General features: G+C 35.0%; 1 protein-coding gene across 1 annotated transcript in view; it reads right to left on the reverse strand.

Moving 5' to 3' along the window:
* ABCB5 (ATP binding cassette subfamily B member 5) overlaps positions 1–25,963 on the reverse strand; it is a gene marked incomplete at its 3' end in the record, with an annotated part of 141,001 nt that overhangs the window by 23,632 nt on the left and 91,406 nt on the right. The window contains 7 exon segments of the mRNA XM_079932436.1: positions 945–1,045; positions 3,797–4,000; positions 13,751–13,834; positions 18,262–18,339; positions 18,534–18,638; positions 19,599–19,715; positions 19,719–19,742. Of these exon segments, the coding sequence (XP_079788562.1) occupies positions 945–1,045; positions 3,797–4,000; positions 13,751–13,834; positions 18,262–18,339; positions 18,534–18,638; positions 19,599–19,715; positions 19,719–19,742 (713 nt within the window).

Here is a 25,963-nt window from a genome sequence, read left to right on the forward strand (position 1 = left end):
TTTACTTTTTTTTTTTTTTTTGCGGTACGCGGGCCTCTCACTGTTGTGGCCTCTCCCGTTGCAGAGCACAGGCTCCGGACGCGCAGGCTCAGCGGCCATGGCTCACGGGCCCAGCCGCTCCCGCGGCATGTGGGATCTTCCGGGACCGGGGCACGAACCCGTGTCCCCTGCATCGGCAGGCAGACTCTCAACCACTGCACCACCAGGGAAGCCCCGAGAAAATGACTTTTTAACTACTGAGAATTATTATAGAGAAAACAATAAATGTAATGATTTTCTCTATAGGTATATGCTTTATAGTTCAATGTAACAAAGCTGCCTCTATGTATTTTCAAATGAATGGACAAGGTCTGTGAAAGGATAGTTACTGAAAGAGTTAAAGAGATTTGGTTTAAAAATATTTTCTATCCTAATGTTGCACTAATAGAATAGTGGGAATTAAATGGCGGTACCAACCACAAGCGTGAGTGTAAAAGAGTACAAAGCTATCTTTCTGATAAAGTAATACAAAGAGTATCACTAAGTAAATGTGGTAAGGAGGACTAGTTTAAAATTAAAAGAATTGATCACATTTGTTGTGCATATATTCATTTTAAAATGTGAACTCTTTATAGAGATTCAATATAAAGGGCTAAGCAATATTATTTTCTTTCTTAAATATGTTATTTCCTCAATCATGTTTCATGGAAATAAGAAAAATATGCACACTTTGTTATAGTTCATGGCAATGTGGGAGGACCTAAAACATATATTCTAAATGTGCTTGCTCTCAATCCTCTTTCTAGTTTCCTCTTGGTGGAGTCATATAAGGAATTACGCTATGCCATTACTAGGAAAGATTCCAGAGCAAATGAGTTGGCAGGCAAACCACTGGAGTCACCCAGGAGTGCTGCCTTTATAGGAACAAACTATAGTTAACACAGTCAGTATGAATCTACAATCACCTGTGCTGAGTCTGAAGCGTCTCCTCATACATTTGCCCGAAGGCTTTTTCTCTTGTTAATGACACTGTAGTGCGTATATTCTCCACAGTTTCGGTTGCTATGTTATAAAACAAGATAATAAAATAGAGAAATAAAATTAGTAATGGCTGAACTTCTGGTTGTGAGTTACAGTCACAATGGGGACATAGTAAGTACATTAAGTCAATAAGTTTTTCTGATGAGTTTTCTTAGCTTCTTGTTTTTCCTTCCCCAAAATAAGACAGGAAAATAATATATTAGGATAATAAGCTCAAGGAAAATTCCTTTTGAAAAGATTTCGTCCACTGGTCTAAATTTAGCCCTCTTTAAGTCTTCATTGAGTTTCTATTTAAACTAGTTCCATAAGCAGAGAGATCAAACATTAGTGAGCATTATGTCCGTATGTAATTATGCAAAGGAGCTGTCCTATGAATTATGAGCTGATTTAAGAAGAAGACAGAAGAGAGAATCAAGTAAATAATTATTTTATTCTAGCACAGAAATGCAAATAGCAACCAAAGTTCTCAGGAACACTGCTGTAAAGTAACATGGAGTGTGGCTTTTGAATTCTGTATAAGATATTGTATAGCTGTTTTTCATGTTGATGTCTGTGAACTTAAAAAGATATTTAGGTCAAATGTAATGCTTCTTCATAGTTATATAGTTTTCAAAAAGAAGGGGGATCAAAAATGGAGGAGACTTTTGGCGCAGAATAACTTCTTGGACATGAGAACACATGTTGACTTGAAAGAGAAACTTTTTGCTTCCACATTCTCTTTCCAGGCTGGCAGAGTGGACTGTGGGACAGATGAAGACCTAGGTGGATACCCAAGGTTGTTTGAAGGAGAACTTGGGTTACGGGAGAGAACTGATATGTAGACCATGGTCAGGACACCTGGATTCTGCTCTAAATTCTCATAATTTCAAAATGAACTCAAAGAAATCTCCATCTGTAACATTTTGTAGTGCATGAGGAAAATCGATGAGAATGCTGAAATCTTGAGGAAAACAAAAAGAAATGAATGAAAAAGTCTTGTGATCATTTTTCACAATAAAGAAAGGACTGAAAGCAGAACCTTAGAAAATAGTCCTTTTTTAAAAACTAATATGGTCATTTTATTTATTTTTTACTAATATGGTCATTTAAAACCTGAAAAATAAAACACTTGATGATTTTTCCAAATCTACACATGCAACCAAAGAAGGACCAATATGTTTTATTGGTCCATATTCTAAGTTTTGGTGTTTGGTAAAGTGACTGATTGAAAAGCTAGTGGGAAAGGACACATTGCTTATTTGATTGCAGTTATTGATTGTATACTCTGAGGTTACTTTAATAATACAAAAAGGAAAAAAATCAAATGGCACATAAGCAACTAAAGCTCATGACATAAAAATTAAGATGAATAAAATATAATTAATTATGGCCAGATTAACTTGGAAATTGTGATAATTTGCTCACACGGAGGGCTGAACAACTTTTCTGTGTTTCTGAAGCAAATATATGCTATGTAGTTCAGTCTGTACTGCTCAAGCAGACATTCCAAGGGTCCTTATCTAGTGCAAGAAAGGTGGAAAAGTCCAAGGGTCATGAAAACCAGATTTCTATGAGTCCTGTGCTTGGTTGGATCCCTATTCATGAATATTCATGCTATTTATAATATGATACAATCACTGTGATACAGACCATAATGATACTAAAATCATCTTTATATTCAGGCCTTTCACCAATGTGATATAGATCTTTGAAACTATATCATGAGAGGAGTTGGGGCTGGGTGACCAAGAGAAGACTTGGCATTTACATGATGCGGCTTCATAGCGTCACGAGAAGCAGGTTTTGGACCTCAATCAAGATGAAAGGCAAGAAGAGAAGGATAGAAGGCCACCAAAAAAAAAAAAAAAAAAAGAACTCCCTACCATCTAAGGTGTAGGCAGCAGCCTGGGAAAGTAATGCACTGCCTGCCACTGGAGAAAAGGGTGGATAAAAGATGGATATATGCTCAACAGGGATGTTGTACAAGAGATTTCTACTTTGGGTGAGTGGCTGGATCAAATGACATCTCTTTCAACTTTTAGATATTATGGTACTACATTACTAATGTTTCTCTAAATCACTACTACAATGATTATCTTTATGAATATGATTGATTCTGAGAAACTTATATATGTCAAAAAATTTTCCAAGTAAATACATTGTTCATTTTGATCATTTTAAAAATGGTCCTTGTCTCTAAAGCTTTGTTTTAGGCACTACCAATATCAGTACCTTGCCTTGAATTTAGTAACTATTATATTTCCTCTTTATTTTGAAAAATAAAATACCCAGAATTATTCAAGACATTCAATTATTCAATAATCAGAGAATGTAGAATCACAATGTTAACAAATTCCCCCACGATTTGGTAACAGTAATAATGGCTGACATTACTGAGTGCTTACTGTTTTCCAGATACTATTGCATATACTAATAAGACTAAGTGTTTTCTGTAATAGTCATAAATATCTCTAAGGGGATACTATTTTATTTCCACTTTACAGAGGAAGAAACTGAAGTCCAGAAAGGTTGATGTAACTTGCTCAGATCACACATTTGTTAGTAGTAGAATCTGGATTCTAATTCAGCCAGTTTGACTCCAGAGCCTATGCTCTAAATTATGCACCCTATTGCTATGACATTATCTAAACCCCATCTTAAACTGATCTGTATGAATTTCAATACATATACATCACTTTACAGATTCCTAAGAAAGGAAGTTATGTATTGTAAGGATAGGAGCTCTTATTGATTTTCTCTTAAAAGGTTATGATGGGAACAACAGTCTTTATTTTACCTTTCCAGCATGCTTAAGTTCTTGCTTATCCTTGTTGGCAAATCCAGTCATTGCTGCCATTTCAATCATTCCTGTCAGAGCAAGTACCGGAGCAATACTCAGAATCAAGAGTGTCATCTCCCATCCATATATGAAGGAAATGATAACTGAAAGTCCCATGTTAGTTACATTTTGTGTTAAGACACCAACCCTTGAACCCGTTGCCTATAATCAGACATATTTTGGAAAAAAGTCAGCTAATTTTAAATTTACAAGAATTGCTATTATAGTTTCTTGCAAAATAAGATAAGCTTTCTTTTTTAGGATTTATACATAGATTTTTATTTTGAATTTATACTTAGAGATTAAATAATAGTTATACTTTAAAAATGTCCACTACTAAGGAGTCATTATGTTTTATTTGTCTATATTATGTCTGATATTGTCCTTTGACATGTTCCTATTATTTTTGAATATGTTCTTACTTTCTGGCACAAAAAGATTTTCCAGGCCCTACACCTGAAATCTGTCATTTCTCCAAGGAGTTCCAGTTCCTGTTAGTGGAGAATGTTATTTAGGACTTACTATATGAAGAAAAAAATTTTTTTAATTAAAAAAATCAATATATGGTGCTAGTTGTACTCATTATCAGTGGAATGTTAGTAGATAGAACTGGGGAGTGTGTGTGTGTGTGTGTGTGTGTGTGTGTGTGTGTGTGTGTGTATGTGTGTGTGCATAGATGCAAGCACATATTGAAATCTATATTTATTTCTCTATTTATATTTCTTGAAATCCGTGAGTTCATACCAATACCTCCAGTTCCAATCCAAAAACACAAGGTTATTTCCAGCTTTCTCCCTTCTAATATTTGTTATCCCCTTCTTCAACAGTCAGAAACCTGGCTCCCATTTTCTTTAACAGAGTTCCTTGATCAATCTCTCTGCTATCATGCAGATCGTGACCAATCTGCTATCATGACCCCTGTCTCTCCCCTGCATGCATACCCTCCTCACTCTTCTCTGGCTTGGCTTTCCCACATGAGGCTGCTGCCTCACATGGATGCCCAACTTACCATATGTGGGCTCCAAAACCAACCCTGCCCCTTCCCCTTACACTGAAAAAGGGCCGGTACTTTTTAGTCACTACACTGTAGTAGTGCTGAATGGAATGATTGAGGATATTCATTGAAGTATATACTTTGGATATGATATCTTGCGGTCCCTTTTCTGCACTTCATAACTTGGTTTCACTCAGCAAAGGTCTAAAGAGGCAATATCAAGACAGAAAAGGAGTTGGAAACATCATGGTATGAGGTAACTTAAAAGAAATTTGGAAAAAAATCTTAAATTAAGTAGAAATATCTTCGTAACTGCTTTACGAGAACTGCATGTCTTATGAATTAACTTTCAGTGGGACACATGTTAAGTAATAAACTGAAATGTTAAATTCCTTTATGCTGTGATGAAAATATGAAACACCTATTTACCTAGAAACACAGCTATAATCAACCAAGATATCAATTCACATTTTCAAACATATGTTTTGCTCTGATCATGAAAACATGGCCATTGGAAAAGGTCTAAATAATGTTAAAAATTACATCCTTCCAGACATAAATACATACACACATTCAGATTAGGATTATTGTGTGTATTCAGCTTTGTATCCTGCTTTTATCTCTTTACATTATACAGCAAGCTTTTTCCTGGGTCACTAAATAGTCTTCAAAAAATATCTAGTAGATTGCTTCCAATTTTTCACTATTGAAAGCAAAGATGTAATGAACATCTTTGTGCAAAATATTTGTGCTCATCTTTTATTTCCTAATGTTAAATTCCTAGCCTGGAGTTATATGTTAAAGGGTATATACTCTTACATTCTTCATAGATATTGTCAAATTGCTTCTCTACAAGGTGATATCAATATTCACTGAAGTATCCCCCAAATTAGTATCATCATTAAAATAACAATAAAAAGCCCTCTTTCTCCACAGGGCTCTGACTTATTCCTAAAAAACTTTTGTGGTTTTAGTTTCAAGACTGCATCTGATAATGATCCACTATTTTCCCATTTTTTTCACTGAACTATCAAAGAAAACCCCAAAAAAGTAAAAACAAATAACAATAACAAACACCAAACAAACCACTAAATACTGAAAACTCAGACAGGTAACCCATTTTACATGCTTTAGGGCGTTATACACTAACTCTAAGCTATGAGGCTGAAATAAAAATGTCATTTGGTACTAATGCTTGCTTACACTCTGCCTCTTGAGAGTTTAAGGATGATGCAGAGATAAATGATGCTGTATATTATGGACTGAATGGTTCTACACCCCCCACCCAAATTCATATGTTGAGGTCCTGAATCCCAGTTCCTCAGAATGTGACTGTATTTGGAGATAAGGTCTTTAAAGAGGTAATTAGATTAAAATGAGGTTTTGAGGGTGAGCCCTACTCCAATATGACTGGTGTCCTTATAAGAAAAGGAAATTTGGTTGCAGACATGCTTGCATAGAGAAAAACAATGTGAGTACACAACACGAAGAAAACTATAAGTCAAGGTGAGAGGACTCAGAATGAAACCAACCATGCCAACACCTTGATCTTGGTCTTCTAAGCTCTAGAACCATGAAGAAATAAATTTCTGTTGTTTAAGCCACTCAGTCTGTGGTACTTCGTTATGGCAGCCCTTACAAACCAATATACTGTACTTGCTCCTCTCCTCCCACCCTCACCATGAGTTTCAAAGTTATATAGGTCAGATAGCTGGATGAAGAGGCTGTGGAACTTAAGTACTTGTACTGTTGAAGGTCCCACCCCACATCAGATTAACTATGGAATGCTCCTACAGCCACATAAACATATATATTTTTTGCTGTAAAATAGAAGTATTTTTAAAAATTACAATCAAGTTTTGTTAAGAATAAGATAGTCACTGTTCTTTTAATGTAAAATTTATCTAAATATTACTAAGAAATTACTTGCCATCAATTACTTGATAGCTATGTTTTTAGGCCTTTATACATTCATTAATTTCCACTTTGTACTTTCTTATTTTGAGGTCAATGACTTTTCCTTTTTCAGATCTCAGTTTTTGGCACGATATCTATATTAACAAAAGTGGAAAACATATCCAGGGAACAGTTATTCTTTTCTGTTTGGGTATTTCCTATTAGGTGGCCATAATATAGTTCCTTTTTTCACCACCTTCCTCTGTTTTTATCCTATTTACTTTAAGATTACAGCTCTTTACAGGAAATCAAAAGAAAATGAAGTCAAAAGGTGAAAAATAGGAAAAGTAAAGACAGAAAGCATGCTGAGGATTGTAGTTTTTGAGTATAAAATTATGCGGCGTGTTGGAAAAAGAGGTAGAGGGAATTATCAGAGGCACATCAGATGAACATTTGAGAGTCACTTAAAATTAGTCTAAGGAGTATGCAAACCAACCTCATGTCTAAAAACATACAAGTGTAAACTTGCCAAATTTTTAATGGAACGGTCTTGTATTTGAGCTTTTTGTTTGGGACATAAGAACTTTCTATAAAGTGACTTGCACTTGCATAACCTTGCTTATTCAATAAGCTTGATTTATTCACTCTTGTACTAATCTGCTTCTTGAAAGTAAGATCATATACCTTTCTAAATGGCATTTTAGTTTAAGCTACCAGAAACTTACTGAAATATTCAGTCAACGCAGCCATGGACAGGCCACAAACCCTGCCTTTTGGTGATGGTAGTAGGATAAGAAGGATCTGAATATATCTTTCCTGTTCCAGGAAGAATTAACAGAAAACAACAGACATCTGGCCTTGAAAAATACTACAAGAACTAAAAGACAATTTAAAATTGCCTTAAAGACCTAGAGAAATAGTGTAGCTCTGGAAAGAATTTAGAACTGCAATCAGAGGAAATTTAATTAAACTTCTTTAGATTCTTTATCAACGTGCATGAAGATAGAATTTTTCCTTGGAAATCAAGAGCAGAAAGTCATAATTAAATAGTTCTACAGATAACAATTATTTATGGAGTATCTACTATGTCCAAATACTATGCTAAATGTGGGTCATACAACTTTGATAAGAAAGTTCCAGAGGAATGGCTGCCATAAGGAAATAAATGGAAAGATACTCAGTAAGCAATTGTAGAAATAAAATTCTATATAGCAGGATTTCTGCTTCTGGCTAACATGAAGAGAGGGAATGGATTTGTCCTCCCATCTGAAACAAATAAAAAATAGACAAAATATATGAACCAATAGTTTTCAAGATACTAGACCTAAGGCAACCAAGGGTGAAATGGGAAACAAACGAGGTGAGCCCTATGTTTGCCACGGTTTACCCCTTAAAAGAGCTTCCAGGCTTCAGGATAGGAAAGGTAAACTGAGATAGAGCCTAACAGACTCCATAAGTGGAGTAGACAAAGCTGAGTCTGGAGAGGCCAAGGAAGCTAGAGTTTGCAGCACAGAACACTGAAGAAGAGAGAGGTATACAAAAAGAGAAATCTGGATATCTGCAGAGGGTCCTCCTTGAGTATTCAACTGAACAATGCATGTGTGAGGGCTAGTCATACCAGTCATACCAAGACCACACGCTTGGTCATACCAGCCTGACTGAATAACCTCATGATTCACTGGTCATAGGGTAGAGTATATTGAAGGGTCTTGCCTCAGTTGTTGGCTCCAGTCCTGCTTAATAAATCTTAAAATCAAGACCCCCCGCAAGATCAAACTGTTCCCAAGTAACTTAACTGCATCCCAGAACAAAACAAGAATATTTCTAGAAATACAAAAATATTCAGCACCCCAAAACGCTAAATTCACAATGTGTGGCATCTACACAAAAATTACTAGGTATGACAAAAAGCACCAAAAACGACCCATAATGAGCATAAAAATCAATCAGTTGAAACTCACCCAGACAGACAATGACATTAAAAGTTATTATCATTGTGTAACATACATTCAAAAAGTTAAGAGATAATGAAAATAAATGAAAACGACCCACATAAAAATTCTACAAATTCAAATGTCAGTATCCATAAAAAAAGTTTTATTGTAACACAGCCATGCCTCTTTGTTTACCTATTGACTATAGCTGTCTTAGGACTATAATGATGGAGTTGAGGGGTTGCTAGAGAAACCATATGTGCCGCTCTCCTTGCTTTGTACTGCTGCTCACTGTGATGACATTGTATATAATTTGGCAGCATGTTGAGTGCCCTGTGTGTTGCTGTACTGTGATATTTCATCCTAGTTTTAAAAATTACCATTGTATGCCCATCATCTAAAGACAAGAAAGGAAGAGAAAAGTGGACTTTGGATGTCCTGCTTTTAAGGAAGGCACAATGGACTGTGGATCACTTTGTGTTCTAATTAGATGTCACAGTGCTGTGTTTATTATGCCATGAGACTATACAGTCTTAAAAATATACAAAACAGGTCGACATTAGCAGACTAAGCACGCATCACAAAATTCCTGTTTCACAGGAAAGTAACATTTATAAAAATTAGAAATGGGAAACAAATGGAATGGAAATAACACAGAATGGAATAACAGCAGAATTTCTTCATAAAACTAAAAAGTGAAAACAAGGCTGAATCTAAAGTAAGTTTCTGAGTGGCTCATTTATTAGCTAAGCAAAGAAAGTCACTCACAGATAGTGAGTTAATTAAATCATGTTTGACTGCAACAGTGGAAGAAATCTGTTCAGAAAGCATAAACTAATATCAGATGACTAGCGTTTTGATGAGAAGAACTGCTCAAAAAGCTGAGAAAAACGACAGCAATATCAATTATCAACTGAAAAACAACATAGGTCATTTTGAGTAGTTTTCCCTGGCTCTTGATGGGTTGACATAGGTTACTGATACTGCTCAACTGTTGGCTTTTTTGAGGAGTAGATACTGAGTTTGAAGTGACTTTAAAATTAGCTGCTATGAATAGTCTGTGTGGAACAACTGAAGGTGAGAATATTTTCAAAGAAGTTGAGAGATAAACTAGATGAGTATAACCTGAAGTGTAATCTGCTAAGATGTATTATAACTGATGGTGGCAAAAATATTTGTAGAGCAGAAAAAACAAAAAGGTTTAGTTGGACAAATTACAAAGTTTGTGAAAATGTAAGGTGTTTAAGGCCTATTGTTATTCACCCTATTATTCATTAGCAAGTATGTTGTGGAAAATAAATGAATTTATCACACATTATTGGACCAGTGGCGAAGTTCATTTGCTCCTGTAGACCTTACTATCTTTATTTCTTTTTTTGTCAAAAGTGGAAGCTGAATTTCTTGACTTGTCTTCCCAGACAACAGTTTGAGGGCTTAGCAGTGGTAAAGTTTCACTGCAAAGTTTTGAGTTCAGGGCTGAGATTGAAATTTTTTTTTTATAGGAAGGACCACCTTTAACCACTATGGTTTTGGATATTAGCTTTTGCTGTAGACTTGATAATGTCTCAATTAATTCAACCTAAAATTGTAATGCAAAACAGCAATTATATGCCAACCTTATACTGTGGTAAAGTGATTTCAAAGACTACTCACATTGTTTGAATTATAAGTAATGTTAAGCTGTTTTATACACTTTCCATGTCAAAAAGTTAAACCAACAGGTGAGGTCACCATTGTCCATGTAATGATACCCTAGCTCTACCTAATCAATTCACTGGGCTCTAGGAATTAATAAAGGAAATTTTTATTTCTTGGGGCAATGTAACTGTAGTTCTGATGAGAATTCTCGGAACTAACATTGTGTCTGTCGGTATATCAAGTGTACACTGTGGCATCAGTCACACACTTTCATGTGGACAAAAGTGAGGTAAGACTTCTGGTTGATGAAAAGGGGTTGCTAAAATATACAGAAATAATACTTTGTAACTTTGTGAAATTCAGTCTCCCAAAGAATTTAAAATGGCTTTATACCTTTAATAAAACTACATACTACACAGAAAATAGTCTGTTGACAGATGTACTGGCAGTAAGCCATTGCCTTGGGCTGAAATAATACCAGTTAAATTGGTTGTATTCAATCAACTATTTCAGGAATCATTTTGTCCTATAACCTTATTTCACTAACATGTTTTTCTCATGACTCTCAAAGTATCAGAACATCTAAAAATAGCCAGGAGTTTATATTTTTGGTAATTAGTAAGGGCTTCAGAATAAAATTTACTGTTATTAAAGGGTTAGTTTATAAACATTCATCCTAATACATTTGATAAAATAACATGTAACTGAAATTACATGATGAAGAAACTGAGATGGAAATATCTTAAGTTGATATGATAGGATATATGACCCCAAATTATTGTTTACTGATTCATCTCTAGTGTGGTGTGTCTTTGTGATAAAAGAAATAGTGGACAAATAGGATTAGTAAATAATCTTCCTTCGATAGAAAGAGAATCCATTCAAGTTAGATATGAACCTACCTATATATGGCAAAGCAAGGGTTTATGTGAATTATATGCCAGTAGACACAGTCTTATTTTTGGAATCCTTCTTTGGTTGCTATGCTTTCCAAATTCTTCAACTTTAAATGTGCCATCAGTATTCCACCCATCTAGTGTTTAGCTACTACTTCTTATTTAATGAAAATGATTTGACTTGCCCAGAAGTTATCATGAGACCAACATTTACTAACTGAAACAGGAAATTTTCAAATGATTCAAATAGTATTAGTCAAAGGCTTATAAGGAATCACACTGACAAATATTCCCATTAATTCTTCTTGATGAGAGACAACATTATGTATTAGAAACAACTAATGGGTATTTGGAGGGTAATGTTCGTCTTTAGCACTAATTTGTTCTTTTCATTTAAGTAAATACTAAAAGAGATGTCTCACGTATCAAGTATAGCTTATAGTAAGAATACCTATTTCACTGGAGTCTTAAAAGATCTGAATGATGATAGGTAGTAAGAGAAAAACGTGCACACAGCAAAGGAAAAAAAAACAAATTTTGTAGAATGGGGATTCAAAGGGAATTATAGGGATTGATACTTCTGCCAAAAGTAGTGAACCATTGAATTTCTAAACACAGATGTTGTTATTTATCTGATTCTATTGTGCTATGGAAGATTAATGCTATGCTCATTAGTTACCTATTAAGTGAAATTTTATCCATCATTTTCTTCCCACTTATACAAGTACAATCCAGCTCCTCAGCCTTACTTTAAAATTTAAATACTATCTAGTGAAATTTGGAGTCTTGTTTTCAAAATTATCAAAAAAAGTTTCAGGAAGAGATGAAGATGATGCCCCCTTTCCTCTTGAGCTCTTTCTACATCATAAAATTAGTTTTCCAAACCAATACAGAAGCATGTGAATATTCATAATTGTAACCAACTTGTTTTATTCTCTAGTAATATAAATCTATCCTTATATGTATATATTGAACAAAGAAGTCTTGCAAAAGTTACAAAAATTAGAATAGTGGCCATGTCCTGTGGAAATAGCTTCCAAAAGAAAATACAATTTTGAAGAGCTGTTTCAGTTGACAATTTGTTGCTCTGGTAGCAATGCTGTAATCAACATTTCAGTATTTCTAACCAACAAAAAAATACTTTTAAGATTTTTCTGTCATTCAGAGGTGCATCATTGACTTTCCTTTTCTCCCACATGAACGATAAGGAAAAAGGAAAGTCTATAATTCTCGTAGAGTTCTTATTTTAACAGAGATCAAAAACTTTACCTCACTTAAAAGTGGGAGGGCTTCCCTGGTGGCGCAGTGGTTGGGAGTCCGCCTGCCGATGCAGGGGACTCAGGTTCGTGCCCCGGTTCCGGAAGATCCCACATGCCGCGGAGTGGCTGGGCCGTGAGCCATGGCCGCTGAGCCTGCACGTCCGGAGCCTGTGCTCCGCAACAGGAGAGGCCACAACGGTGAGAGGCCGGCGTACCGCAAAAAAAAAAAAAAAAAAAAAGGTGGGAAATCTTGTTTTGCATTCCTTTTCTCAATTATAGTTGAAATCCTGCTTGTAATATACAGGTTAATTTTATTAAAATAATTGGAAGAAAACTAATAAATTACTCTTCATCTCTTCCACACTACTCTACTCCCCATAAATATTTAAGTGTCACTTTGACGTACATACATTATGCTGGTCATTCTGTCATTGATTTTGAATATGGTTCATAAAAATGAATTTTATTTATACGTATTGTGACCAGTCATGATCACACATATCTCTTTAACTTGATCTGTATAACAACTAGCACAGAACCATTTCCAGATGCATATGAATTTAACATGTTACATATTATGCTAAATAAGATTTTATTTTCTGGGGGGAAGGAACAACTAAACTTCATTCTTTTATTAAAACTTCTAAGTTACGTGTGTGTGTTTTCATTTTGTTACTTTTTCTTATCTTACTATTTAATTCTGAGCTCTTTTCTCTAACTCATTCTTGGTATCTTCTTTAGTCCTCTGGTTATCCTATTACATGTCCTAAATCTTCTTTATTTTTGGTTAAAAATGTCCAGAACAGAAAGGCTTCTTTATATCTTTCACTGCGAGCTCCCTGTTAGCCCTGAGACATATCTGGTCTCCTTAATGATGTGGGTCATCTCAGCATAGCTCACATATATGCACAAACACATGTGTGTACACGCATGCATGCATACCATATACATACACCATTTAAAAATAAAAGCAGGGACTTTCCTGGTGGCACAGTGGTTAAGAATCTGCCGGCCAATTCAGGGGACATGGGTTCGAACCCTGATCCGGGAAGATCCCACATGCTGTGGAGCAACTAAGCCCCTGGGCCACGACTACTGAACCTGCGCTCTGGAGCCCGCCCCCCACAGCTACTGAAGCCCGCGAGCCTAAAGCCCATGCTCCGCAATAAGAGAAGGCACCGAAATTAGAAGCCCACGCACCCCAATGAAGAGTAGCCCCGCGCACAGCAACGAAGACCCAACGCAGCCAAAAAATAAATAAATAAATAAATTAAAGATAAAAGCAATATACATACTCCTTGAATTTGTGCTGTATCTATGGCTAATATTGTTGTCAAGGCTCCTGTGCTGTTTTCCTTATCATCAAACCAGGAGATATCCTAGAGAAAAAAGGGAATTAACATATGGTCATCAAAAAGATCCTTTTCTGACTTGCGATTTTGCTACATTAACTTAGAAGCCATTTGCCTGCCTCCTTACTCACAGGCGCTTAATTCTTGTAAAAACTATGGATCAAATAACTTTTGTTTCTTACTTCACAAAGATCTATATTTAGATACAAACTGAAGAACTTAAGCCCAACAGCTTGGACTCATTACCATGCTGCAATATTGTATAATAATCAATGTTTAAAATGGCCATTTCGAACCACAAAATAATTTGTAATTTTACTCCACAAGTAATTTGTGGAGAGCAGATTTTACCTAAAAAGTAAAGTAATGCACAACACAGTTTAGAAATATTTCCAAACCTTTCTGTCTAAACATATAAATGATAAAAAATAAGTCTGTCTCCTTCTCTACAGGACCCAGATAGGTGAGATTTTCCCTGACACTTCATATTGCCCCTTAGATCTTATAAGTACTGGGCCTTGTGGGAAGCTAAAGATGCAGAAAGGCTGCTGTAAAAACCCTGCAGCCAAAAAGCATGCAATTTGAAGGAGACAGGTCAAAAATACAAGCAATAGGGCTTCCCTGGTGGCGCAGTGGTTGAGAGTCCGCCTGCCGATGCAGGGGACACGGGTTCGTGCCCCGGTCCGGGAGGATCCCACATGCCGCGGAGTGGCTGGGCCCGTGAGCCATGGCCGCTGAGCCTGCGCGTCCGGAGCCTGTGCTCTGCAACGGGAGAGGCCACGACAGTGAGAGGCCCGCATACCACAAAAAACAAAAAACAAAAAACAAGGAATAAAAGCCTAATGTTATAACCAATTTCATTTTCAACAGCAAATAGAGATAGCACTTCTTAGCACCTCTCAACTTGAGGAATGCTGATTTCCTTTTATTAGTTATTGACTGTTTCCTCCCATGTACTCAAACCAGTTATATCTCTTGTGGATTAAACTACATGCAGACTGTCTCCAAAAAAATGACTGATTTTTAGTGAGTGAAGAGCAAAAGAACTGTTGGCTTACTACAACCCAGCCAGGGCCCTGATGCCCACGTTACACATTTTTGCCAACTAAGGAAACAAAAGCAAGAGAGATAGAAGGCTGTGCATTAATCATGCTGTTGTGTGAGAAGAAAGCCCCCGTGGAGGAATACGGCAGCGGCCAGGGGGATTACAATCCTGGCATGACATCACCACTCTTTAAACCCCTGGATTGGGAAGGTGTCCCAAAGAGTTTAGGGTCCTAGACACCCAAAGGGCATCTTATAGAGATCATGATATGCACTACACAGTAGCCACTTTGAGAATACAACCCGAGTCAAGAGCCTAACATACCATGAACACACATCAGCAATGACAGTAACTACAGCACTCTTGATCTAGAAGACATTACCTGTTTTTTTATTGTATACTAAAATATATATATATATATTTTACATTGCATAATTCTTTCTATATTTCAACATGACATGGAATACACAAAGAATTTCTAGAAACAATATAAAGTAAAAATATAGAAAAAGAATTTATCACTTACTATTACATTCCTGATTCTATAGTATAGTAATTGCTATAATACGCAAGGCAAAGGATACATATATGACTAGTCTTAGTCTTTCTCTGATGTTCAGTCAGCAAGATATCCAAAACTGCTTTTCAACAAGTCAGCAATTATGCACTCTAGAGATTGTTTTCCATCATAGGCATTATATGCTAAAACACTTAGCAGAGTTTCTGGAGCACAGCTGGTATTGAGTAAAAATTAGCTTGCTTCTTCTCTTCCTGATGGTAAAATGATTATAAGCTAGGCTAGCAGGTTTTCTGATACTAGTAAATCCATTTTTTTCCTGCCAATAATTCTATTAGAAATAAAAAATTACAGTAGCACTATCATAAGTGCGTGGTATGTCTTTTCTCATTTAATCATCACAACTCTATGAGATGGATACTGACTATCCATATTTTATATATGAGGAAACAGAGGTACTGAGAGATTAAGTAACTTGCCCAAGGCCACATAGCTGGAAAGAACTGAGGCCAGGATTTAAACCTAGGCAATCAGATGCCAGAGTTTTTAATCAACTATCCTGTTCTGCCTCCCATCTAACTGAAACGTTACAGCTGAGTTTCCTGACATGTTTTTCCTGCTTCAGGATTTGTTACCTCAAATCCTTTTGGAAGTAGCTTTTTGAGATTCCTTAGTGATCTCCACTAATGCCATCAACTTATGATTTAGTGACCCTCCACAGAAGCCCTAGCCAATCCAATTTAGAGAGAAATAGGCAAAAAAAACCTTCATATCTTTTAAAAAACCTAATAGATTTATAGGTCAATATTTATCATTAAGAAATATAAATTTAGCTTTAAACACAATAAGCAATGGATTATTTATAACCACTGAAGTCAGCGACAATTAGAACATTCTTTTCAACTGGAGGGATCTCAAGTCATCAAATAAAATAGAGATTTTATACGTACAAAAAGACCACACCTGATTCCATAAATACCTCTATTTCAACTGAGGTTTCAAAATGGTTATAAAAAGCACTGCAAGTTTCAGCATGATTTCTAAGACTTAAAATATCTTATCTTAGGGGAAAAAAAAACAAACAGGTAATAGGAGTTAGGGCGAAACTGTACATTAGGAACTTCCCTTACTACAGAGAAAAGTGAAATTCGTTAAGACATTTATTGAGAAAAGGCCAAATACATTACTCTTTTCTTTCAATTTAAGAAAGCAAATAAGCAAAAAGAGTGCTAAAGAATGAAGAGGTAAAACAAATGGTAAGCTGAAAGGGGCTCAGGTGAATTTATGGGAGAATTTAATAACATCTGCTGAATAGCACAGAGTTTCTGTCTGTTTGTCTTTCTATGTGTTTTGAAGAAGAGTTTATGGTTTACAGATTGCTGTATTCTTATGGGCAGAAGCTACTTAATCCAAGAATGTTACTGTCCTACTGTTCACGTGGCTAATGCTAGGCAACGGAGTAAGATCCAGTATCAGCCATCAGGATATTTGATTAACAATATTCACTGGTTTAACTGGCTTGTGGTCTTGGGACTCCTCCACCAAAAGCATCCTGTAATCCTCTAGAAAGAAAGTTCAAAGTAATGATCGGAAAAGTTAAAGTTTATACTCTTTAAGACATTCAGAAAACATTTTCAAAAGTTCCTGAAAATTGAAAATAAATGTCCTTGAATGTATAAAAACATAAATACACAAAAACCAAAAATGACCAAAATTGTCGTGTGAAACATAGTATTAGTTAATTAAAATCCCACCTAATTTCATCAAAGATTTGAGGTAGACATAAATTGTTCATAAAAAAAAAACCCAAAAGTACAAGCTTAATGTGAGCGAGACAAGATGTGCAGTCATTAAATCATTTTATGACCCTTCAAGTAGATTTTTGTTTTTCTGGATTAAGGAGTGTCTGCAGTTGTCTCTGACAGGACCTTTTTGAGAGAAGAGGTTAGGCACCAACTGCTTCAGAGCATTAAGTTGCTATGGGAAACGTCCCACTCGCTTCATTTTATATCTTGTTGTCCTCTAAGAGCACATAAAGGTGGAGGAGTTTTGTTACTCAGCAGTCCTTTGAGCACTACTGCTAAAAGTCACAAGATGTAAAAACTGGTTTTGACAACTCGGCTGGAGTGACAGTAACTCTACTTTTGAAAAGAAATGACCCTGGCAGGAAGCTATTTGCCCCTACACGGTGAGCTCTGGTGACAGAAAGTGTGGCAAAGGGCTTCAAATGATTACTGGCTTTCAGGGTAACCCAATATACCTTGGCCTTCTGAAAGAATTTTAGAGGTGCCAGTCTGAGACATTCCTGTCATTTGCCCCCAAGACTCACTTTTCAGGATTACTATTTGATACACCTAGTTTTAGTTATTTCACAGGTGTGAATGATCAGCTGTGGCAAGCCAACCTGCCAGCTAGACTGATGTTATCTGAATTCAGAGAATGGCTGCCTTCAGAAGTCAGCAATGAAAAAACTTAAACTGTGCAGATGGATGAGAACTATAGAAATTAACTCCTTTTTAAACATGTTTCCCCAGATACTGTAGTTCTTAACACTCCTTTTCAGTTTTAATTTAGCCTCCATTCTGATTCTAGAACAACTACATTATACATTAAAAGAGAGTTGTCAAGATAAATGCAAGGAACAGGGAGTGGACTCTAAACCTTGTTTTCTATAAACTGCATTTTTGAACATAACAATTTTGGACTTGCTTCTGTTAGAAAATACAGTACAATAATTCTAATACAGTTGCTGCTTGGTACACAAAAAAGGATGCTTTTAAATGATCAAAGGAAAGCTTATGTCAAGAAATTGATGTGAAGAAAAACTAAAAGCTAGAATATTTTAAAACACATTTAAAATAAAATAAGAAAAAAGCCCAACTAAACACTGACCTGACATAACATGGCTTTAAATGCCAAGTGTCTTAATCTCATGGTTAAAATGTCCCCTGCTCTGCCATAAAATAATCCCTGGAAAAGAAACAAACAAACAAAAATCTACATTTATTTTTAACTGTCTTATTTATTTCTTTGGAACATTTAGTTACTATATTTACATATTTGTATTTTATTTAGTTATTATATTTAGTTACTATTTTTAACTCAAATAGGATGACATAAAACAGTAATCACGTACATATTTGTTTAATTCATTAAAAGTTTACCTGAATGAAATAACTGACAAAGCAAATAATACCCCAAATTACAAATATCATGGAATAAATTTCTGCATCATGCTTTAATGTGGTTTTATCATCATTTTCAAACATCTGAAAAGGAATAGATTTTTTTAATCAGGTGATTGGAGGAGAATATATTATAAAAGAAGGAGAAAAAACTAAAATGTCTATTCATCAGGATTTTAAAAGTGAATTCCAACACAGTAATTTCCACATATTTCTGGGGGAAAAAATGCACCATTATTCTATCCTTTACATTCATTACATAAAAAAAAATTCACTACTTCAATAAAAAAAATAATTCACTCTTAATTCTCTCACTTAAGCTATGTAAATACAGGATCAGACAAATGAGTCCTCTATCTGCTATTAATATCACCACATATTTTCAAAGAAACTATTGAAATTAGTTTTCTGTTTGAGTTATTATTTCTAATAACTTCTCATAACTCAGGTTTCTTGATATTCCTCTATTCAGAGTACTACCTGCAATATGAGACCTTTATAAATTTCTCCAGAAATTGTTCCTAAAATTAGTAGTTATACATATACTGGCATCTATGTTGACACAGTGTAGCAACAGTCCAGGAGACTGAAGACTTAAGGTGGCTCTAATAAGATCCATGAATTCATCAGCTCTCCTGGGTTCCCCAGCACAATCCCAAACTCTCATTATTTCCTCTCTCTGAGCTGGCTGGTAATAAAAAATGGCCATTGTTCAGACCAGTTGAAAGAAAGAGTGGTCGTATTTGTCTCTTTTATTACTTCAGTGCTTTGGAATGCTGATACAGCACTGGAGTCAGAATTAGAAAACAAAGCAATTTCTTTACTGATTGCCCAGTCAACAAGGTCCAGCCAAACACTTCACAATAGAGGCTGGCTTATCCCCTGAGAACATTAGTTAACCTTTCTATCATGGATCCCACACTAGGGGTGACCTACTACACGTCCCAATTTTCCCCTTGCTGGGTCAAAGTATACCAAGTCTGTTCTCTCAGGTTACACATTGTTTAAAATTGTTAAAAATATTAGCAAATAAATTTTACTTACAGTTACAATTTTTGCAAAGATGATGGAAAATACTGGATGAACAGTTCCATTTAGAACAGAAGCCAATATCCCCAGAACCACAGAAGGCCATTCAGACTTGTTTAATTTAAAAATTTTTTAAAGAGAAACTTCAGGAAGACTTGTCTATAAATAAAATACCTTGGTTATAACCCCAGTTTGAGAGCATAATGGAACCTAGAGAAGTTAGCCAATCTTGAATAAATCTATAATGTAAAATGTCAAATATAATAGGTAACAGAGTAGAAAGTAGAATTTTTCTTAGAAAAATTTTACTGCCCATATTACTGATAAAGATCTCAAAACAAAATAAATTTTACACAAAAGTGACTATTTGTGCAACTTATCACCTTTTGGCATTTCACTCAGCCACTATCATTAAAAAAGTACAAATTAACCCACATGTTCTGAGACCTAAGACTCACAAAAGAAATGACAGGCATATTTTCCTTTACACCTGTTAAACTGGATTGCACATCATGCTCTAGCATAGGACAAAATCTAGATAGGAACTAAGCAGAGACAAAGATAAAAGTTCTTCTAGCATTTTAAGCTTGAAAATTTTGTAGCTTTGTGACTTATTTATGGAAATATTTTTCTAATATCTTGGTTAAAAGCTTGTTTTGGGGTTCCTATTTATAAGTTATGTGTTGCAATATCTGAACATATTATTTACAATCACCAAGCCTCAGTTTCCTTATCTTTTTGAGGAAGGTATCAGTTCCTAACTTACAGGATTTAAAATAAAAATTTTATTTTATATTGGAGGATAGTTGATTTACAATGTTGTTTTAGTTTCAGGTGTACAGCAAAGTGATTCAGTTATGCATATAACCATTCTTTTTCAGATTCTTTTCCCATATAGGTTATTACAGAATATTGAGTAGAGTTCCCTGTGCTATACAGTAGGTCCTTGTTGATTATCTATTTTATGTATAGCAGTGAGTATATGATCCCAAACTCCTAATTTATCCCTCATCGCCCACCTTTCCCCTTTGGTAACTGTAAGTTTGTGAGTCTGTTTCTATTTTGTAAATAAGTTCATTTGTATCATTCTTTTAGATTCCACATATAAGTGATATCATATGATATTTGTCTTTCTCTGTCTGATTTACTTCACTTAGTAAAATAATCTCTAGGTACATCCATGTTGCTGCAAATGGCATTATTTCATTCCTTTTTACGGCTGAGTAGAGGATTGTTTTTATTTTTTTATTTTATTTTATTAAATTTATTTATTTATTTTTGGCTGCATTGGGTCTTCGTTGCTGCGCGTGGGCTTTCTCTAGTTGTGGTGAGTGGGGGCTACTCTTCATTGCGGTGCGTGGGCTTCTCATTGCTGTGGCTTCTCTCATTGCAGAGCAACGGCTCTAGGTGCGTGGGCTTCAGTGATTGTGGCTCGTGGGCTCTAGAGCACAGGCTCAGTAGTTGTGGTGCATGGGCTTAGTTGCTCTACAGCATGTGGGATCTTCCCTGAGCAGGGTTTGAACCCGTGTCCCCTGCATTGGCAGGTGGATTCTTAACCACTGAGCCACCAGGGAAGCCTGAGGATTGTTTTTAGAATTAAGCTTAACTCAGTATTTGAAAACAGTATGTACCCAATAAATGTTAGCTGTTGCTGATGTTATTATAAAAGGAAGGATAATATTATGCAAAATCCCAGATCTTATACAGAGAAAGAACACTGCAAGTAGCTCTGGTGTCTGCCAGTCTTTCCTGGGATCCATGGAGGGTGCTATGGGGAGGTAGTGGTCACAATAATCAGAGGATAAATAACACAATGGTGAATTCCCCTTACTCTTGTCTGGAATATGTAGAGGATTTATTTCAGAAACTTAAAAAATCTATGAATAATTTTGTAGTGAGTAATTATTTTGAATAGGAAAGTAGACAGCGAACTACTAGGCATTTCATATGTTAAAACTTCCTCATGGTATTCACTCTTGAAGTAATGGCGTTTATGAACCTAATAACCAGAGAAACATGTCAGGAAAGACTATAAAATAGTTTATAATTCTTGCTTTAATTTTAGTCTGGCAACTATAATAGAAATTCCATTGTTTGAACAAAAGAACTTTTAAAATTCTAAAGCCTTTAAAGTCTATTTTCAGGATTGGCTAAACCTGGGGTTACTTAATAATTTGATTACCTATTATCTTTCTGAAGTTTTCTGAAGATTAACATCATAAAGAGCCTTATTTTTCAGTTAGGTCACTGTCCAACAGAATATACAGAAATTTTAAAAGTTCCATTCCAACTCTTTGTGGAGCACTAAATACAGATTTTCTTTTTTGTCAAATTCTTTATAAAATTACCTCATTTTGTAAGGAAACTAAGGCTTAGCATGTCCTAGGAACAATACCAGTAAATTACAGAGCCAGTAAATGTAGGAGGGCTGTCTTGCTCCTACAGAATAATCTACCCTTTTGCCTCTAAAAATATAAAACAGATGGAAAAAAATGGGTATTACTTAAATAAAGTTATAAGATAGAAAAGAATAAAATGAAATAGGATCAAAACAAAATGAAAATTTTTAGTAAAATCATGAAGGACTCTGTGCTACCTAACTGTGTTACAGGTTATAGCATATTTTAACAGAATTTGATATAAAAATATATGAAATTAGAGGCATTTTGTAAAGAGATATGAAAACATTTAAAAAAGCTAAACAAATCTCTTAAAGATTTAAAAATTTAATCTGATATATTTTAGAGCTTTATTGCGTTATAATTTTCATGCAATAAGCTGCACATATTTAAAATGTACAATTTGAAAAGTTTAGACATAACTACACACCCATGAAACCTTCACCACAGTCAACATAGTGAACATATCCATTACCCCTGTAAGTTTTCTCCTGCTTTTGTATTCCGTTTCTTCTATACCTCTCAGCTGCCAGTGCTCTTCCACTAAAACCACTCATGTGTTTTCTGTCACTATAGATTGTTTTGCAATTTCTAGAGTTTTCTTTTAATAAATGGAATCACATAGTATGTGCTCTTTTCGTCTGGATTCTTTTGCTCAACATAATTACTTTGAGATTTACTCATTCTGTTGCATGAATTAATATTTCATTCATTTTCATTGCTGAGTAGTATTCCATTGTATGGATATACCAAAATTTATCTGTTGACATAAGTTTGGGTCATTCCAAGTTTGGGGCTATTACAAATAAAGCTACTATAAATACCCACATACAAGACTTTGTGTGAACATATGCTTTCATTTCTCTTGGGTAAAAACCTAGAAAAGGAGTGGCTGGATCATAGTAGGTATATGTTTAACTTTTTAAGAAACTGCTAAATGATTTTCTGAAGTGGGATTACTAATTTTTTATTCCCACCAACAAAATGTGGAGTTCTAGATGCTCCACATCATCACCAATACTTGGTACAGTCTTTTTAGATATAACCATTCTAACAGATGTATCATGACATCTCGGTTATGATTTAATTTGCATTTCTCTAATGCCTAATGATTTTAGGCATCTTTTTGTGTGCTCATTTCCCATATGCATATCTTCTTTGGCAAAATGTCTATTAAAATCTTCTGCCCATTTTTCAATTGGGTTATTGGTATTTTTATAACTGTGCTTTGGGAGTTCTTTGTATATTCTGGACACAGTCCTTTATCACATATGTGACACAAATATTTTCTTCCAGTTTATGGCCTATGTTTTCATTTCTTAAAAAGTTTTACAGGGAATTCCCTGGCGGTCCAGTTGTTAGGACTCAGCTCTTTCACAGCTGGAGTCCAGGTTCGATCCCTGGTCAGGGAACTAAGATCCATGTGGTGCAGCCAAAAAAAGGAAGTTTTACAAATAGCAATTTTATGGACTTTGGTGAAGTCTAATTTATCAATTTTTTTCTTTTATGAATTGTGTTTTTGGTGTTTATAGCAAGGAAATCTTTGCTTAATTCAAAGTAATAAAGATTTTCTACTGTATTTTCTTATGAAAAGTTTCTAACTTTAGGTTCTTCAGTAAGGTCTGTATTCCATTTATAGTTAATTTTCATCTGTGCTTTGAGGTATGGATTGAGGATGAGTCTTTTGAATAGATATGTAATTCTTTCAGCATCATTTCTTAAAAGGACTATACATTCTCTGTTGAACTGCCTTTGCCACTTTCGTCTAAACAGTTGACCATATGTGTGTGGGTCTATTTCTTGACACTCTATTCTGCTCTATTGATCTATTTGTCTATTTTTGTTCCAATAGCACATTATTTTGATTACTATAGCTTTGTATTAAAAATTGGAATTAGGAATTATAAATCCTACAACTTTGTTCTTTTTAAAAGTTGTTTTATCCATTTTATCCTTTTGAATTTCCATCTAGAATCAGATTGTCAAATTTTACAAAAAAGCCTGCTAAGATGTTTACTGGGATTGCCTTGAACATATAGACCAATTTGGGGAGAACTGACATCTTAATAATATTGAATTTTTTTATTCACATACATGGTATTTCTCTCTATTTAGGTCTGCTTCCATTTTTCTTAGTAATATTTTATATATTTCAGTGTGGGGGTCTTATAATCTTTATCAAATTTATACCCAAGTATTTAATATTTTTGATACTACTGTACATGACACTGTTTTGAATTTCATTTTCCTACTTTTTGTTTTTAGATTATAGAATTAGAGTTGATTTTTATATATTGATCACATATTCTGATCAGTTGTCAGCCAAACTCAGTTGTCAGTTGTAGTACCTTTTTTTGGTGTGACACCATAGTACCTTTTCTTGTGGATTCCATAGAATGATAATCATGCTGTAATTATGTTGTTTGTGAATAAAGACAGTTTTATATCTTTCTTTTCTATATGGAAGCCTTTTATTTTCTGGTCCTATTGCACAGGCTGGAACTTTCAGTAGAGTAGAAGTGGTGAAAGTGTACATACTTGCCTCATTCCTGATCTTTCACCATTTAGTATATTGTCAGCTGTAGATTTTTGGTTGATTCCCTCTATCAGGTTGAGAGAATTTCTTTAAATTCCTAGTTTCCTGAGAGTTATCAGGAATGGATGGTGCATTTTGCCAAATGAGCTTTTTGCTTTGATTGAGATGATTGGATAGTTTTTTCTTTTATATTTTTAGTAAGGGAAATTACATTAATTTCTGAACTTTAAACCAAGCTTGCATTCCTTGGATAAACCCTACTTGGTGATGATGTATTATTCTTTTCATACATTGTTGGTTAGATTTGCTAAAATTTTGTTAACAATTTTTCCATCTGTGTTCATAAAGGATATTTGTCTATAATTTTCTTTTCTTGTAATAGCTCTAATTTTGATATCAGAGTAATGTTGTGCTCAGAATGGAATCTTCTTCCTCTTCAATTTTCTACTTCATAGAATTCACAAGTAAAGCCACCTGGGCCTTCAGTTTTCTTTATGAAAAAGGTTTTAACTTCAAATTCAATTTCTTTTTAATTGATATAAGATTATTCAAGCTATTATTTTATTCTTGAGTAGGCTTTGGTAGTTTGTGTCCTTCAAAGAATTTGTCCATTTCATTGGAGTTGTAGGATTAGTTTCCATAAGATTACTTTATTATTCTTTTAATAGCTATAGAATCTATAGTGATATCACCACTCTCATTCTTAATATTGGTAATTTGTGTCTTCTCTCTTTTCATTTGCTCAGTCAGTCCAGAGCTTTTCAGTTTATTGATGTTCTCAAAGAAGCAGGTTTGGATTTCATTGATGTTTCTTCTTTATAATTATTTTCTTCCTTTTAGTTTCGTTTTTTTTTCTTGCGGTATGCGGGCCTCTCACTGTTGTGGCCTCTCCCGTTGCGGAGCACAGGCTCTGGACATGCAGGCTCAGCGGCCATGGCTCACGGGCCCAGCCGCTCCGCGGCATGTGGGATCTTCCCGAACCAGGACACGAACCTGTGTCCCCTGCATCAGCAGGCGGACTCTCAACCACTGCGCCACCAGGGAAGCACCCTTCTAGTTTCTTAAAGGGGAAGTTTATTCATTTGAGATCTTTCTTTTTAATATAATATAGGTGTTTAGTAGTATAAATTTCTTCCTCAGTACCACTTTAATCTTCATACCACATGTTTTGATTATGTTTGGTTTTTATTTTCATTCAGTTCAAAATACTTTTGAATTTCTCTTTTGATATCTTCTTTGATTGTGTATTATTGAGAAGTGAGTTATTTAGCTTCCAAATATTTCAAGATTTCCCAGGCCACTTTTATTCTTGATTTCTGATTTAATTCTATTTTGGTCAGGTAATATACTTTGCATTACTTGAAATTTTTAAAGTTTGTTGAGACTTGTGTTATGATCTATCTTGGTAAATGTTTCAGGTACATTTGAAAAGAATGTGTATTTTT

Source organism: Stenella coeruleoalba (assembly GCF_951394435.1).
Source record: "Stenella coeruleoalba genome assembly, chromosome: 9".
In the NCBI taxonomy this organism is placed as follows: Eukaryota; Metazoa; Chordata; class Mammalia; order Artiodactyla; family Delphinidae; genus Stenella; species Stenella coeruleoalba.